This window comes from Aptenodytes forsteri, unplaced genomic scaffold, assembly GCF_000699145.1.
Source record: "Aptenodytes forsteri isolate BGI_AS27 unplaced genomic scaffold, ASM69914v1 Scaffold297, whole genome shotgun sequence".
In the NCBI taxonomy this organism is placed as follows: domain Eukaryota; kingdom Metazoa; phylum Chordata; class Aves; order Sphenisciformes; family Spheniscidae; genus Aptenodytes; species Aptenodytes forsteri.
In genome coordinates this window covers 437,399-455,715 of record NW_008796167.1, presented here as the reverse complement: position 1 = coordinate 455,715, position 18,317 = coordinate 437,399, and the positions used below count along the sequence as shown (strand labels likewise).

The following is an 18,317-nucleotide window of genomic DNA, read 5'->3' as shown; positions in this document are numbered from 1 at the left end:
CGGCAACCAACCCCCCCGCCCCAGGCCCCCCCCGGCCGCGCGGGCCCCCCCTGCCGCTGCCTGCGGCTCCTTGGAAAAACAGGCAATTAGTGGGGGGCCCTTTCTGTCCCCCTGCACCGCTCCGTCCTCCCAGCGACAAACTGGGGCACGAGTGCATCCTCCTGCAGCTTGGCACGGGCCCTGCGATGGGGCTGCTGTGGCTGCTAAGCCTGCCTCAGGGGAGCCTGAGGGTCTCAAGGAGAAATGATTTCCTGAAATCCTCCTGGCACTGCTTAAAATTGCTGCCTGTTATGAGGAAGGGGAACTGGGGTCCCCTGGGTCATGCAATGCCCTTTCAACCCCGTGTGCTCTCACTACACCCCACAGCTAGGCGCTCTCCATATCTCCTTACAGACGCACCAGCATTGCACTCCAAGGGCAAGGCTCCCTTTAGAAAAACCTAAACCCAAACTGCAAGAGGGTTCCTCTGAGAAGGGAACCCCACGGCCCCCATCTCCCACGCCATGGCCTGGCCCTCGGAGCACAGCGTGGCACCAGCTCCCCTCTCCCATGTAACCCACTGGCCCCATGTCTGCTTCAGATCTCAGGAGTTTGTTTGCAAACAAGTCACAGTGCTGGGGGGGATAACACAACCCTGCAAAAGATGATGCATACCTGGTAGGAAAGGGCAGGAGAAAGAGGGGGAATGGCCTTTTTTTCCCCAGGAATTACATCAGGGGGGATTTCTAGCCTTCTATTTATATCAGGGACTGGCTGACCAGCAATAAATAAATATTCTCTTATGGCAGAGGCCTGCTGCAGAGTGGGCAGAAACTCTGGAGGAGAGACCCAAGGGACCTGATATTTGCCTTGGCGGGGACAGGTCAGGTCACCCCCACTCATCATCAAAGCTTCCCAGCAAATTCCTCCCTAACTGGGTCTCTCCCTCCAACAGAAATTAATTTGCTGGTTCCTGGTTTGGCAGAAGAGCAAGGAGCTGAACTCTTTCCTTTGGACCAGTTGGTAGTGCTTTGGAGAGCAGCAGCCATGGGGAGACAGGGACATCGGGGAGGATGGAGCAGGTCTCTCGCGACAGACCCTCTGTAAAGCACCAACCCTTCTTCCAGCCCTGGCCTGAGGAGCTGGGACTGATCCACCCACTCCGTGAGGTGGCAGAGGGACTGCACCGGGTGCCCGAGGGCTCTTACTCCGAACTGGGAAAGGGGAACCCAGCACTGCCACCACATCAGTATTGGGAATGATTGCTATCAATGGCCAGGTAGGTGGGAAGGAAGCGGAGAATGCCAGGAATTTGGAAACGATGCCGGCATGCGAGCCATTGGCAGCACTCCCTAGCGACGCAGGCTGTCGGAGCTGCCTCCTGAGTCATAGCTCCTGCTCCTGCTGCGGCTGCTCCTGGGGCCCGAACTCCGGCTGCGGCTCCTGCCCTCGGCGCTGCTGCTGCTCCAGCTTCGGCTCCGGCTTGTCCGGTAGCTGGAGTAGCTCCTGCTCCGGGAGCGGCTAAAGCTGCTGTACCAGGAGGAATAGCTGCTGGCGCTGCTGGAGGAGGAGGGACTGGGACGGTAGTAGGGGATGGGGCGTTTGCGGGCACTGTGGGGACAGAGAGACGTGGGTTACCAGCAACACAAGGATGAACTTACTGCCAAAAATCTCCAAAAAGCACTGTTTACTCTGTACAACACTCCCCAAAAACATGATTGTGTGTGTTTAATAGAAAAAAAGGATGAGATCAGGTAGCTGACAGGCCTTGGGATTCAAACCACCCACCCCCACGGCCCTGAAGAATGTTCCAAGCACCAAGTCTGAGGCTGGGCTCTGCTTGATGTTGTCCCAAAGAGCCCTCACAGCATGAAGGTTAGAGTCAGTATTTGACTCTCTCTACAGTGTGGGACATCTACCACAGGAGAGGGTGAAACAAAAAGCCTGTGGGGGGATGCTCCTGGCACCTGACAGGTGAGTCCCTGCTCTGACTTCGTCTGCCTTTTTTTGTCAGCTGTTGTAAATGAGACCCCCCCCATCCTCCCTCTGCCTCTAGCTGGAAATCCCTAAGCTCTAGGAGGGGTGGAAGGGCCTGCTTCAGGCTCAGGGAAACCGGTCTCCTCCTGGAGAAGCCTCCGCTGGCAAGGGCTGGGACCCAAGGACAGCCCATGTGTCCCCGAGGAGTGCCAGCTGAGCCTGTCTCCAAACGATGGTAAGCATCCCCTTACCTCGTGATGCGCCGAGCTTCGAGGTGGCTGGGAGAGTCTCTCCTGCGTTTCCTTAGGGGTGAATACGACCGTTGCCGCCGCCGGCGGTCACGCTGCCTGTGTGACTCCTTCTCACTGGAGCCGTACTTGTGCTCTCGCTCACGGTCTCTGGGGAAGGCACAGATTGGAAACTGTCACTGCTGGGTTTTTGTGGGGTGGGTTTTGGATGTGGAGGCAGTGACCCATGAAGGCACAGATGAGCGGAGGATGCTCAGCTCTAAAAGGGACCACTCTAAGCAAAGTGCTCTGGTGGCATCAGCCCTGCGCACACTCACTTAGCTGGACAAAGAGACACTCATCTGGCTGGACAGATGGACACCCACTAATTGTGTCTGGGGGTTTCAGCAGTCTCTCCTGGTGGCCCTGCGCTGCCAAACTAAGATGGCTTCCATGTACCTGTGTCTGTGGATGCACTCGGTATTTAGCTGTACTAAAATTGCTCTTGCTGGCTGTGCTGCAGAAGCAGGCGAGAACAACCCTGCCAGGAGGCCCCACGTGAGCGGAGGGCCCCCAGAATCCCTGCAGGGCTGTGCAGCTCTGCATGGCTCACCAGGAGTGCCGGTGTTGCTATGGTTTTCTCTTTTGTTAAATTCCCTTACACGTCAGCACAGGCCCTTCTGTGGAGTATAGCTGACTTCATACACCCTCCTCAATGCCATCTGCAAAGCAGCAAGTTACAGGTCAAGGGCCTGATCCTTGCATGCAGGAAGTGTTCTCCTACACCAGTGCAGAGATTGTCACAGCCTGCAAGAATCAGACCCTGGGAATGTAACACTTCAAGGGTGCAAAATGTTCACAGCAGCAGAGAAGTTACCAGAAAAACCTGCCCAAAGGCATCCCTAGGGCTGAGCTGTGAGATATGTGTTTTCTATGACATGTGGAGGGAGTAGAGTTGCCTGGACTGTGTTTCCCTCTGCAAGACTGTGTGAGTGCCAGCACGAGGGTACCCGGCATCTGCCCACGCAGCAGGGACACTTCCCAGGGCCTGACAACTCTTTGGCAGAGCCACAACTCTGAAAAGCGGAGTGTCTTTCCCTGCTGCACTAAGATCCCTCTCTGACAAGGGCTGCAGCCCTGCTGCAGGGGCTGCTGGCTGGCGTGGGCTCCTCGAGAAATGAAGGCTGTGGACAGATCCAACTGGAGCCTAATGCTCTGCCCACTGTTTACACCAGCATGATAGAGAGGGGCACTCCCCAGGTTTTCCTATGAGGCATCTCCTACTCGCATGAGGCCCTGGAAAACACCACCGAGCAGCCATCTGTGCACTCTCAGCTGCATAGCGTGTCCCCCACAAGGGCTCAGAGAGGAAGAACAGCCACTTCACCTGCCACACGCTCTGAGTGTGAGATACCATGATGCTTCAATTCCAGGGATAAACCAGGTCTCCTTCCCAGCAACCTACCCCCAAAAGTGCTTTGTGTGAAATTCTCCTGAATCAACGCAGGGCAGTCCTTGGCTATAGGAAATCCACTTTTCCCACAGAAAGTGAAAGGCTCATCTCTGGGCTCTTCCCTCTGCAACCAGCACCAGCTCTGGGGCAACAGATGGTGAGGAATTTCCACTGACTGAGGGCCAACGTAACATACTGCCATATGCCCTACTCTGTGTCCCCCTGCTCCCTCTCACCCCAGTGCTGAGGACTAAAGCACCCAGTGAGGAAGCTGAGGGAGCGGTTTGGGGCTGGCAGGAGCCAGCAAGTGTGCTGGAGTCCAAACAAATGATGCAGGCAGTGGGAAAGTGTGAGGCAGTAGATATCACATGAGGAGACAGTTGTACCTGCTAGGGCTGTAGCGGGAGTAACTGGGGCTCCGACGAGACCTTGAACTCCTGCTCCCAGGACTTTTTTTGCAGGATTTGGAGGAATAGCTGGGGGAGCGTGAAGATGACCTGAGGATAGGCAAGAACCATAAAAGAGTTAAAGACACTGGAAGGTGAGGCTGTACCAAATTCCTCCGAATCTGGGCTCATGGGGAGAGCCCATAGAGAGATGCCCCATACTTCAGGGTCTCGGCTCAGCTCTGTGTGGCCAGTTCACCCCAAGCCATGTGGATCCCTAGGCACCCCTCAAACTCTTACACCTCCCCCTGCAAGGAGCCTGCCAGCCTGCAAGAATTAGACATTGCCCGGGGTCACAGAGACAGCCGTTTTAGCTGGCCTTACCTCTTTCCTGAAGAGCAGGACTTGCTTCGGGAGTACCTGGGAGAGGCCTTGTGGTGTGAGGAGCTGGAGCGGCTGGAGCCGGGGGAGGATCTGCCTGTGCTGGTGTACGACTCACTGCGGGAGCACGGCCTCAGCGGGGAGCTGTGGGTTGGGGACGGGAGGAAGTTTCGCTTCTTCTCCTCCGAACAGGTGAGACACAAGGACAGGCACCCTCTGTGAATATATATTTGGACAGTCATTGAAGCTGTGGCTGAACTGGGACTGGTCCCTGGCTGAGGGGAGCACCACGCTCCAGCCAACAAGTACTCCCATCCTCCCATTCCCCAGCTGGGGATAAAAAAAGACCTCCCGGCTCCCCAGGCTGCTGTTGCAGGAGGCCCCGTGTGTGTGGGTCAGAGCCCAAAAGCTCACCCTCCAGGCTGTGCCAGAGAAGGGCTGTGGAAGAGGTCTCAGGTGGTGTGAGGGGCAGCTCTTCTGCCCCGTGCCCAGCACACCAAAGGTGTCTGGTTGGCAGAGCCTGGGTCAGGCCAGTGAGCGGTGCAGGTCCTGGGGAGGGAGCGAGGTGAGAAATGCTGGAGCAAGGGAAAGCCAGAGCATGGCAGGGCAAGGGCCTGTGCTCCAGCCTGGCTGTGGAGCAGCATGAGCGGGCACATCCTGCTGCCTTTGGACAGCGCTGCGTGAATTCCTCCGCTTCCAGAAGTGCCCTGGGTATGAACTGGGGTTAGAGCCCAGCAGCGAAGCAGCCTCCCAACAGCCAGGGCCAGCTGCAATCCCAGCTCCACCCATGTGAAGGCACAGTTATCCCACTGGAGTCACAATGTGAAAAATACAAACAGCCCTAAAATTTTACCCTCTGACTGAAAAATAGAGGGTTTGTTCTTCCTAACACCAATTCTCCTGGCTCCCTCTCATCTCTCATTCAGTGCTCCCACCCCCAGACCACATCCTGGCTCTAACTTTCAGCCTTTAAGACCCAAGGGCCTGAGCTGGAAGAGCTCCCTAACACCACTGCCTGAGCATAGCCTTGGGTACCAGCCACCGCGCTTCAGTGCCTTCATTCCCAACAACACCTGGCAAACCCCCAGGAATGGGAGGCGGTGATGGAGGCTGGCATCTCCTCCCCTCTCCTGATGATGGCCTGCGGCACTGGATGGTGGTTTGACTCCTGCCCCCTGCTCTGATGCCCCGTGGCCCCAGTGCACAGAGCTGCTGCTGTTATCCTGCAGCCAGTGACGTACTTGGCCCTCCCTGTGCTCCCCATCTGTAGAAGAGGCTATCTTGTCACCCAGGACCAGTCCTGAATGAGCTGGGAAGGGGAGGCTGGATTTGACTCATTGGACAGGTGAAAGAACAGCCCGTAATGGTTTTAGTGAAAATGAACCCTGCTTCCCTTCCCCGCAGTAATCAGAGGGGGAGAATTAGCACAGCAACCCCAATGCACCTTTCAGATTTAGCCTAGAAAGGCCAGTGACTGTCTTTGTCACGTCCAACTGAGCAGGGATGTGTTCAGGACACAGCTCGACCCAGGGCCAAACCCTGCATTAGCCACATTAATGCCAGAAGAGCAGGCACAGGCAATGCCCGGGGGCGTGATGGCTGGGTTTTCATCTTCCTCCTCAGGCTACAGTATTGGTCATTGCTGGGTTCTGGACTCCAGACTGGCAAGACCGTGGGTCTGATTTATATCTAACTGCCTTCAGACCACAAAAACCTCCCTGCCAGCTCACCACTGCAACTGGCGAGCAGGCAGGAGATACAGAGCAACAACGTACCAGGTATTTGGCTGCCAGCAGCAGCTACTGGTAATCACTGACCTTCGGTCTTGTCCCTGGGCATCTGGAGACAGATTTTCCAAAGCTGTTCCCTTGGTCTGGGAAAAGCAACTGGTGAAGGAATTTCCTGAATCAGAGCTGTTATCGCTGTTGGCCAGTTTGGGCTTCCCGGACGAGAAGGCATGGCCAAAGCCATCATGGACTAGACTTCTTTTCTCCTGGCTGTCCTTTGACCTGGATGAGCTCGTTTGAGTGGAGGGAGGGGAGGAAGTATCGTTTCCTGAGTCATATTCATGATACTCTCCATTCTGGCTGGCTAGGTTACCAGGCGGGCTGTCTGTTTTGGTAAAGAGGTCAGCAGAAGACCCTGACTGAGAGATCTGAAAGCAAAAAAGCCATTTGGCATTGTTTGAATGGTTTTTGGGGGGTTGTTTTTGGTTTTACTTTGTTGTTTTTTTTTTCTTAAATAAACCCAGAAATTTTACCATCATGATGCACTGAAACAAAAGGAAAGGAAAGAAACAAAGTAAGAAAGAAAAAGAAGAAAGAGGAGAAGAAAACAAAAGCACATATCCCTGAAAGAAATCCACAGTAAGAAGAAACTTCTTTTCCCCCTGCTATGATAATGGGAAGATTTAGAGATCATGCAAAGAGTATCAGCATGCGATTCATGTTAAACAAAAGAGTTCAACAAAGTAAACGGGCAACCAAAGAATCAAAATAACTAAATAAAAAAAGGTGTAACAGAGGACAAAGCCCTTATTTAACCTTAAAGAGGGGGAGAAAAAAAAAATTAAAAGAAATGGGTATATACATATAAAAAACCCTACATAGTCTTTGGAAAGAAAACAAAAATTAAACAAAATCTTAAATGAGTGAATTTTTAAAGCTTCCTTAATAAAGAGGCTGAATGAATGTCACTAAAATAAGCAAAGAAAAAATCAAGTCAAATCAAATTAAGGGCTTCCGTACAAAGTAAAAACTGGCAAATAAACAAGCTTACCACTTTGAAACTAAAAAAAAAAAGGAAAAAAGAAAAAAGGAAGGGGGAGGGGAAAAAAGAAAAATCCCTCTGGAAATAAAAGGTATACAGATACTTCTTTGTGTGCTTTTTTTCCCCCTGAAGAAGATATAGCTAATGCGCTCGAGTGACCTCTAATAAATTCCCTGGTGTCTTGCGGATAGCATCCACTTACCCATCAAGAACTCCTCCTTTAGTAGGTAAGGTGTAAGAAAAAAGGAAGAGCGGGCAACATAAGTCCATCATTAGAGTCTCAAATTACATGAAAAAAACATAAACCCTCTCTTCAATCCACACTGCCAACTGTTCGCTGGCCTCCTCTATGCAAATGTCATGACTGCTTTTTGTCTGCTTGCTTGTCTCACTTATTATTCATTTTTGTTTCCTTCTGCTTTAAATGAGGCCATCCAGCCCGTTCCTGGAAGCCAATCGCTTGTGCTGAAAAGTTGCAGCTTGCACTAAATCCCCTTGGGTTTCATGGAAGTGACAAAGGGAACACAAGTGAGGTAAGAAGTAAAAAAAAAAAAAAAGTAGAAGAGGAAAAATATCCCCCCCTGTGCTGCACTGGAGACCTATGGGGAAGGGGACGACAGCCCTGCTTCTGCCAGCCTCTGCATGGGGGTTCCACCATACCCCGGCTGGGTTTTGGTGGGTTGCTGAACCCAACGGGGTCAGCAAGGACCCCAAACCCCCATAGACTGCCCTGGGCAGGGCTGTTGTCTGGGACCCTGAGCACCACCAAGGGGATTTACATCATTTGCGTATTTTATAGTTCAGTTTTAACTCCACTGGCATTTGCCTGAGCAAGTGCAGAAATGTACCAGCACTGGGAGCAAGGCTATGTTAGTGCTACCGTCTAGGCCTTGCAACAGGGTGAAAATTAGGGCCAAACGTGGACACAGCACGTCTGCACTCTTGTGTGGCCTCCTCCTCTTTCACTCAGATGCTCTGCTCTTCTCTTCTCGTTCCCACCCATAAGGTTTGGTTCAGGGTCCCCCCAGCTCAGGATAGTCCTCCAACATGTTCCCAGCAAGCCATGCTCTCTCAAACACCTGCACACGTCTTCACGCCATGCTCTGGGACACACAATGCCCTCCCTCTATGCCACACTCTCCACACTGGGGACCTGGGCCATGCCCTCACAAATCTGGGGTATTCTGAGCACAGAAAACCACACTGCAATGTTGGCAATATCTCAGGGAGCAGAGGAGACCTGGATCAGTTGTCACACAGCAGGGCCAGGGCCAGTCCCTTCAGAGAGCTTAGCCCTGGACCGGCCGGCACGGGGACAGGGCTCTTTCTCATCCACAGAGGGGCTACAGACCCAGCCTGTGTCACTGTTTACATGGAGCTCCTTCATCCCATCAGATGGTGTCTTCACATCCACCCCCCTGCTGGTGGCATCTGATCTGCGTCCCTGGGGGGGGGTGTGTGGGTGTTGCTCTTGACCTAGTTCAAGAGGTGCTAACTGGGACAGGGGCAGCTCACTCAGACGCATGTGCTGAACCAGCAGCGACTGAAACCAGAGTGGAGCTGCCAACACACAGAGCGGCTCTCAGCGGAGAGCACACAGTCCGCAGAATGACTGCCCACAACATCCTCACCCTCTGAAAACACCTGGAGTTGGAGGATCTCCAAGTGCTTCCTGTGTTGCCAGAGAGAGGCGTTACTGTTTCTGGGATAAGGGACAGAGGGACAGGAATGAGTTCATTCCAGCAAATCCATACTGGAGTTTGGGACTCCCCCATGCCCACCCCATACTAACTTCTAAGCCATGCTCAGTCCTAACTCGGAGGCATGGGGAGCCCCAGCAGCAGACGTGGGAAATGAAGTGATCCTTCTTCACTAGCCAGCTTGCACCTTCAACACAGAAGCCCTGGACAGAGCAGAAATGTTTCCCAAATGTTCCCAACTAGGAATGAGTGGCGACACACATTGCAATTCCTTATTTCAGCATCTGGTACTGGTCCTTGCTACTTCACTAGGGAAGTGATTGTCCCCCTGTACTCGGCACTGGTGAGGCCGCACCTCGAATACTGTGGTCAGTTTTGGGCCCCTCACTACAAGAAGGACGTTGAGGTGCTGGAGCGTGTCCAGAGAAGGGCAACGAGGCTGGTGAGGGGTCTGGAGAACAAGTCTGATGAGGAGCGGCTGAGGGAACTGGGGTTGTTTAGCCTGGAGAAAAGGAGGCTGAGGGGAGACCTCATCGCTCTCTACAACTCCCTGAAAGGAGGTTGTAGCGAGGTGGGGGTCGGTCTCTTCTCCCAAGTAACAAGCGATAGAACGAGAGGAAACGGCCTCAAGTTGTGCCAGGGGAGGTTTAGATTGGACGTGTGGAAAAATGTCTTTACTGAAAGAGTGGTTAAGCATTGGAACAGGCTGCCCAGGGAAGTGGTTGAGTCACCGTCCCTGGAGGTATTTAAAAGACGAGTAGATGAGGCACTTAGGGACATGGTTTAGTGGGTGGTGGTGTTGGGTCGACGGTTGGACTCAATTATCTTAGAGGTCTTTTCCAACCTCAATGATTCTATGATTCTATGATTCTCAGCTCTAGCACTTCTCTACCAGTCCTTGTTTACTCGAAATTGGAATGTCAAAGCAGCATAAGAGTGACAGGTATCCAGCTCTGTTTTTCACTAATTCTTTCTGAAAACCTGATGCCACATCCAGAGCCCCGAGAGAACTGGCCTCCTTGCTATTGTGCTTTCCCCAGCCACATCCCAGAAGATACAGGATTGCACTTTCAAATACGGCACCAGATTTTTTTTTTTTAAAAGATGGGTTATGGTTTGCATTCGATCTGAACCCTTACCAAGAGACAACCAGCTTTTGACCACCTTTCATTTACAGGCATAGAACCACCACATGAAGTACTCCCTGGCTACGGAGGTAGGAAAGGCCTGGAGCGGGCACGGGGCTGCTCCGAGGGACACTGACCCCAGCATCGCACGCCCAAACACCTTGCTTCTGTTCCCTCCCAGTCTAAACCAAAAGGCCTTTATTTCTGCCAAGAAATACAGCAGTTTCTTGGCATTTCTAAACCAGCTTTTAAGACTGCCTCTGGGACCTAGGATGCATGCTTTTGCTTTGCCTTCGCTGAAGCCTTACCTTCAAAGTAGCAACTGTTGTCAGCACATCACAAAATCTATCAAATGTCTGGGGATCAACAAGCTCCTCTGTAGCTCAACATCTATGGTAGTAGTAGTAGCACTCTGGGAAGAGGCAACATGTGGATATCAGTGAAATATGGACCCCACAGTCCTTGTGAGGGCTGGAGGGTCTGGCTGAGGCAAGGCAGGTGCCAGTGGGGACACAGCAGCTTTCCAGCCCCACCATCTTGGGGCACCAGGCTGTAGCCAGTAGCTTCCTGCAGGCTCCGGGGGAGATTTCTGTCCCGCAGCAGGAGCCAGGACAAGTCTCAAGGTGCTCGACTTGCCTGTCTGCTTGAGCAAATTCCCTATCATCTGATGACCTTGGCTTTGCTTCAGGTCCCATTTTACTGCTTCTGGAAGGCATGCCAGCCACACAAGATGGAAACCGAGCGCCACATCTGAAAACACTGTGCGGAGCTCAATTGAATTCTAATGGCTTTTTATTTTTCTAGGGTGTCTTAAAAGAGTCTGCTCTTTCACGAATCTAATTTTCTCTATGCGAACATTTGGATTTTTTTCCCCCTCTCTAATAAGTAATTAAATAATCTCAGTGAACTTTGCTTCCTCCAGCTTTCAGCAGGGGACCTACTGCTGCCCTCAAGGGAACCCAAGATATATATTTATTGGATTTTTTGTTTCAAGTCATTATTTAATCAAGATGAAGGGGGAGTAGAAATGAGGCCCTCACCCATACTCCAGACTATAATTTTGAGTGCAATCCTAGACCAAGAGGCAGTGCAGTCTAATAGGTTACAAAAATACAATCACTACTCGTCTTCCAATTAAACTGAACAAGTCCATTTACTGTGCTGCAAACAGCCCTGAGGCAAGAGATGACTATACATTTTCTCAGCCATAAGGGGACTGAGACCCATCAACGAGCAGCATGGCACAGCCTCACTTACAGTTGGAGGATTTCTTTCTTGGGTCTTTTTCCTCTTGTTTTGCAACCCACTTCAAAGTGGAGTTAATTTCTTTTTCAGAGGTGCATAATGTCTCCCTTTCTCTCTTTTTCTATGCATTGTAATAATGAAAGGAGTAAAAAAAAAAAACTTGCGTCAATGACCCTGGCAAGCCTTGCTCTCGGCAAGGGCCCGGCAGACATCTGCTGAGGAGCCGCCAGCACGGGGAACAGCACCTGCCGAGAGCGGCTGCTCAGGGGAACAAGGCTGTGTGCCTGGCCTGGGGTACATCCATCTTCCAGAGCAGGGGGCTGGGGGGAGGCCTTTGCCTGGGGAAATGGGCTCACCTCTGCTGACGATTTACCCCAGCTGAAAAGCCAACCTCTTATTAAGGGAGTACAAAAAACAGCAGTGCTGTAGGAGTACGATATAACCCCTTTTTGCACCATTATGAATCCCTGACTCAAGGAATATTAAGTGGAAAACATCCTTTTTTTGCTAGATGGAGAGTTCGGGGTGAGGCGCTTTCTACCACAAGGGCTAAGCTAAGTCCAGGAGCATGGAGGCAATGACACAACTGTCCCTGCAAGGTCAGAGCTTGGGTTATTTGGGGCTGGATGGCAACACTGCTGAGCAGCCTGTCTCACAGGTCCATTGCTAGGGTAAATTCCTGAGAATGCCAGGGAAAGGTTTGTTCCTTTGCAAAGATCTTTTCAGCCTGCTGGGGTGCAGCCAGTGTCACGTGACACAGGCCAGGCTGTCCCCGGCTTGGCTCAGGCCAGGCTGGCACTGCTTTGGAGCAATGGTTTGCCTTCCACCGCCTCCTTTGGTACCCGGTCTACAGCACGGCCCTCCCATGGCTGCAGGCATCCCTCCTTCACCCTGGGCTACTGGTCTTCCTGTGGTCCCAGCGCTGAGCTGCAAATTTGTTAGACAGTAACCAGGGGTAACCTCAGTCCCCTGGCTGGGAGGGGAGAAAAGGAAAAGGAAAAAGAGAACGACTTCCATATTTATGGAAGGCTTTGCCTTTCTGCTCTTCAAGGGCCCTGTTTGTTGTCAGAAACATGCTGCCTAACAGTTAAAAGAATAGCTTTTCCTATGTAAATCAAAACCCAGGCTAGAAAACAGAGAGCAACAGCAAGCCAATACACAGATCTGCTACAAGGTTCCCCCCTGCACATGCTGTCCCAGCCCCTGCACAGCACCTCCTCACTTCTACCTTTCTGCAGACGCATGAGCACAAAGACAAACAGCGCCATTAAGAACAACTGTACCCCACTGAGCCTCACGGAAAATCTGGCTCAAGCCTATGCTAATTTGTGACATCGTAAACGAGTTTCAGTGGAAGTAAAGGAGCTGGCAAGGAAAGTGTATGCAGCATGCAGTTATCTTCATCAGGTACAACAAAGGCAATTAGATTCATACCCTGCAGGTATTTATATTGCACCGCTCAACTGAAAGCGCAGTGGCATGTAATACATCTGTATCAGTGTGGAATAAAGCGTCTGCAGCAGGTTAGGGGTATTCTGTTCAAAAACGGATGCTGCATATTACCCACAGTTTCTCTGCATGCTGAGGTGCAGACCCACAATCCTATTCTCAATAGGTGGCTATTGCAGCTGCAAGGGATTAAAGGGAGAATGAGAGGGAGAAGCTTGGAAATTCACTGCCAAAAAGAAAAAAGTAGCAAGGAACTTTGGGGTGTTTCTGCATGCGTGTGCATGTGTGCGTGCATCAACTTATGCATAAAGACGAGGGAAAGAAGCAGCAAGGTAGATGCATGGGCAGAGCATTATTTTGTATGCTTTATCCCTCAAATTAGAGGTAGACTGAGTTAGAAATTGTGGTTGTTCCAGTAGAAAGGAAGGAAAACAAAGCCAAGGGGAGGGGAATGGCAGAATTTACCACAAAATGCTTCAAATTTTCAGAAGAAAAAGAATATAGAATAAAAATTGGTTTAAAAAGCAAAATCTTTGATTTGGAAGTGCTATAGCATTACCTCATGGGAGTTTGTGTATTGTCTCTCTGTGTCTCTTCTGCATGTTGGGATCCTCCCTGGACAATCCCTTTCCTTTGGAGATATGACAATGCATCTCCCCAGGTAAGGATGGTTTGGCTTGGAAGCCCAGGCCAGAGGGAAGGGAGTGTCACACACCAACCCCCATAGAGGACTGAAACATGGCATTTTTTAATCCCAGTTCTGGAATTTTCCACAAAATCTTTTCTTTTCCAGTAATTTACTTTTGATATGCGATCAACATTTTCCTCAAGAGCACGTTTTCATTTCATAACGCATCCAGGCTGCTCTCAAAGCAGATTCTGACAGAACTAAGCTTATTTATAGAGCAACCTTTTAACTCACAAAAAGGAAAGGCATCAGAGTTGTGTATAGTCATTAATAAATGAGACTAAAAGTTCCCATTCCATTTTTCCTTTGCCAGTTTTGAGTACATGATATTTAATGACCTTATTCAGAAAAATTTCAGGGGCAGCACTTAACCGGGGGCTTCAATTTAAACAAGTGCTTAAATGTACTCTTGAATGATGTCCCAAGAGAGCGTACTTCTTTTTAGGAACAAAAGGGCACTAGTGGGTTGCATAGTAAAGGTACTGATGCCTTTTAGTCATTGAAATATTTGCCTGTGTTGTTAACCCTTACTAGAAAGAATACAGCAGGGGCCTGATGACTTTTACTTTGCATCTATCACTATAAAGCTCTGATTTTCCCTGCCCTGCAGCTTGTGTGCTCATTTACCCCGAGTGAAGCAAGTGGAAAGGGGAGTGCAGCATGCTTGAGTTTAGCTCATTTTAAAGCTTTTACAATTTTAAATTAGAGTTTACTCTTGCTCAGGGAACAGAACAGCTGGCAGTCGGCCTCACAGGACTCAGGGAGCCTGGCTTCAGAGAGAGGAAACCTAGTACCAATTAAAAACCAGGCTTAGACTTGAAGACATTTATGTAAAATATGCAGCTCGAACAACAGAAAAAAAAGCCCTGGTGACACGATGCAGTCTTTGGCCGGTTGATTTTTGGGAGGAGCTCTTAACTCATTCCTACCTTCCTAAGTTGACAGAGGGCAACACCCCAGGCTCACGGCAATAAAAGCTTCATAGCTTGCATGTGCACACACACATGCCTCTAAGCGTGGTGTGCAGGTTCTGCTATTCACACTCTACCTTATATGGTTTTATAAGCAATGACTCACTGTGCACTACACACTCAGGAGATGTATATGACGACAGCAAATATGCATATCTATAATTCTGAGAGACAGCTTGTGCCTGTCTGTGCCCACATATAATCTCTGTGTATTTTGATCGGAACAGTGTCTGTGCGGGTGAGCGGATAAAGTCTCTCCTCTTGCTGGCACTCTCTCTCTCATATCTGATGTAGCTACTGCGTATGGCTGAGCTATTTCCAGTTGATGACTGGGCCTAACGGAGAAAATCAGTTCCCCATTGTATACCATTTTGGGGCTTGGAAGACTCTGTACTCAAGACACCTCTAACATTACACATCCACACACACAAGTACCAGGTAGATTCTGCACTACCTTGAGTCCTATGTAGCAATTTATCTCTCCAGAATGCCTATCAGATACTAACACCGTGATCACACCTCTGCTTTGCAGCTACTGGGAACAAAGGGGAATCGTGCCACGGGAAAAGGAAGACTTCATATCAATCAGTATCTAATATTTCTCTCTATCTCTTGCTCCCTCAATTCTAAAGCATGTATTATATCATCTCTTTCCATGTATATGGAAAAAACATCCCAAGGCACTGAGCCTGATTTTACCCTCGGCTGCACATGCAGTTCCCATTAGCATCAACGAGAGCTGCTCATCAGTTCCAAATTTGGCCCCTGGGCTTGTCAGTCCAGAGCAACAGTGATCCTAGAAGGATCCTGATAGTCAGAAACATCCCCTGCCAATAATCACCAACTCATTAAATGTAAATATTTCTTTTATATATGTTTGATTCCCTTTCTTCCCCTGAAGGACTAAACTTTTGGACATGAAGACCGGTGAATTAAGTTCACATCCAGCTGAGCAAAGACTGCATAACAAACACTTCCCTGTAAAATATCATTGCTGGAGGCCACTTTTTTTTGTTAAATGTCCTCAATTCAGTATTCATAGGCTAGAGCCTTTGCAAATTTTTCCCCTCTCCAGCCCCACCCTTGGTGTGAAAGTGCTGAAGGAAGGAATGACTTTAAATACATTGGAGAACAGCACCATTAATAAATAATACAGTTTTAACCAACTTTGTCTAACATCGCTATAATTGAGTTATAAAAATTTCATGTCAGATTTCTTGCCCAGATTCCTGTGGCTAGTTCAAGCAAAGAAGCACAGTGTGTAATACTTACTACTTCCTTAGGAGACAGGAAGCTGTACAGTGGGAGGATTTGGCTGGCTTTTTGGCTGGCCTGAACCTCTGCAGAGGAGCTTCGCTTTGCCATGACCTTTGAGCGATGCCGGGAGTGTCTTCGCCGTGTTTTACGCCCTTCCTCCCGAGACCTGGCTCTGTGCCTCCAGAAGACATGAACAGCCAAACCGTTATTCCTCGGTATTGCAGAAGTGCCCATTACCAGGTCCATACAAACCCTTGGCAGCTCTGTGCTAGGCCATTGCGTGCGGGAGAAGGTCTTCCACATGACTGCTCTGTGAAGTCATGATGGAGAGAAAAGGGGTGTTTTGCTTTTCTATTTTTTTTTTAAATATTTTCAGGGGTGTTTTGCTTTTCTATTTTTTTTTTTTTAAATATTTTGCATCCAGGCTTTGGACCTTAACCTCGAATTTCAGCTCCAATTCATGATTTTATGTGTGAAAGCATGGCTTGCCTTGAGCCACCAGCCTTGAATATCCCTATGGTAATACACCTCCAAGAAGACATGCTCTGCTCTTGCATGAGCACCCCTCCAATTACTGATTGCTTTCCTCCCCCCACTGATCATCAGCTTTTCATAAGAAAATTCCCAATAGTTAGGAGAAGTGAAGTGGGAGAGTGGGGGTGGTTTGTTCATAAAGTCAAGTGCTTTCAGAAAATATGAAACAAACTCATGATGTGTATAAACTATGTGACTTGCTATTGCAGTGATGCCGGGTATAGCACCAGCATCCACTTGGCTGGCCTCAGGATGCATCTGTCATCCACAGGACTGAGATTTTAATCAGGTCAAAGACAGTGGCTACAGAATGCCATGGGCAAATATATTTCCATTGCTAAGACCAAGTTTAAGTGTTTCCTGGGACATCAGCAGTACAGAGCCCTGGGGCTGGGGAAGGGAGACTAGGCTGGAATCAGTTGTCATGGGCTGATCATCAGCCATGGGGATTAGAAGTGACTGCTGGACTGAAAAGCTGCAGCCACTGCTCCGAGCTACAACCCTTCTATGGCCAGATCACAAGAAGCTCAACCCCCAGTATGTGACATAGCTGCTACCAGAATGGGACGTGGCTCTGCAGAGTTTGTGGGTCACACAGGCTATTGCAATCACGTCCTTGAGCCCACCGGGAAGCGTCACAGGACACCCAGCTCAGGGAGCGGTGACGTTACCTGCTTCGGCAGCTGGGGGAGTGGGAGTCGGAGCTCTCTGAGCGAGAGTGGCGGTGGCGATGGTGATGAGATTTCCGGGTGCGCCCACGAGAGCTTTAAGAAGCAGAGAGGAAAACCACTGTTAGGCTAGCAGACTGGGGGGATGCAAGGGCCAGCAGCTGGAAACTGAAGTCAATAACATTCAAATCAGAAAGGAGATCTGCGTTTTAAACCAGAGAGATTGGTGTGTGAAACGTGCAGGACACCAAGGCATGAGAAATTCTCCATCCCTTCATAGCTACACTGACGTTAAGGCAAGCCATCTTACTGAGATCTATGCTAGCATTTTAACTACAAGCTATTAGGTTGGCTCTGTAGCCTGCTGGAGGAAGATCTATGGACTAGCATGCAGGAGTGCAGCAGGCAGCACCAATCTTTTCTGCTTTCAAGACCTTAAAGAACTATGTGCTCGCCCGCTCATCTGCTTGCCCTTCATCCTGCAGCCTACCCTAAGACAACCAGGGAACAGCCTGGGACCTTCCCATTGCTGACCCTCGGGGGAACACTGTCCCTCCAGGCAACCCATCGCAAAGCTGCAACCCTCCCATTTCTTGCTCTAACCCTCTCTGTAGTGCAGGCTCCTTGTTAAAGAACAGATGCAGAAGGACAGGCTCCAAATACAGTACTCCGTAACAGCCAGCCTTCCCCACACTCTCTAGGGGGGAGAGTCTAGCCAGTCCTATGGGCAGCTCTTGTGGTTGCTATATGAAGTACAGCTTCCCTAACTGCAGCCTGCGCTATGCACAGCTCCTGCTTGAGGGGCAGGACCATTTTACCTGGCTTCTTTAGGTGTCCAGTCACTGCTGCTCCTTTTTCTGACAGGGCCACAGGACAGTTACCAGCAAACCACGCGCAGGGACCCAGGTTCCATGCCCCGCTGCGCTTCCCTTTGCTCTATTCAGGCTATTACTGATGGATTACCTGGCCCTATTACTGAAGGGCTGTTGTTGCCCACACCAACAGCTGAAGTCCTGCACGCAGACAGCAGGGTGATGTGGGTGGCAGGCTACCTGTCACCTTCTGTGCCCATTCCCGCTCATCGTGGCCCGCCACAGCAGTTATTTTAGATCTGGTAGCGTAGCCGTCTGCTCAGGCTGGCATCGCTGTGCCGGCAGGTAAAACTAACGATGGGTTAGCTGGTGGGAACAGTCTGGTTTCATGGCCACACTATGCCAGTCACTGACAGCACTAATACAACCTGCCTGGACAACATTTAGCAGTTTGCTGCTATAAAAACTCAGCAAATCAATTGCTTGAGAACAGCATCTCCTTTAAGACAAAAGGGCAACCTCCAGGGCAATTGCTTGAACTCTGCTGGGCTGTTTTCTCTGATGCTTTTCACATTAAAAACGTCACTTTTTGGGATCCTCCTTTCTTATTTTCATACAGCTGAAATCAGCAACACTGAACATCTCTCCCTCACATGGTGGATTTGTGTGAAAATCCCCGTGTTTGCTCTTCACC

At 50.1% G+C, this 18,317-nt stretch overlaps 1 protein-coding gene across 1 annotated transcript in view; it reads right to left on the bottom strand.

Moving 5' to 3' along the window:
• Positions 1-1,331: 1,331 nt before the first annotated feature.
• SRRM4 (serine/arginine repetitive matrix 4) overlaps positions 1,332-18,317 on the bottom strand; it is a 54,203-nt gene continuing 37,217 nt past the window's right edge. The window contains exons 6-12 of the mRNA XM_009287539.1: positions 16,815-16,907; positions 15,625-15,787; positions 6,221-6,558; positions 4,407-4,619; positions 4,023-4,133; positions 2,208-2,354; positions 1,332-1,590 (exon numbers count right to left, since the gene is read on the bottom strand). Coding sequence (XP_009285814.1) covers positions 1,332-1,590; positions 2,208-2,354; positions 4,023-4,133; positions 4,407-4,619; positions 6,221-6,558; positions 15,625-15,787; positions 16,815-16,907 — 1,324 coding nt within the window. The remainder of the gene's footprint in view (positions 1,591-2,207; positions 2,355-4,022; positions 4,134-4,406; positions 4,620-6,220; positions 6,559-15,624; positions 15,788-16,814; positions 16,908-18,317) is intronic.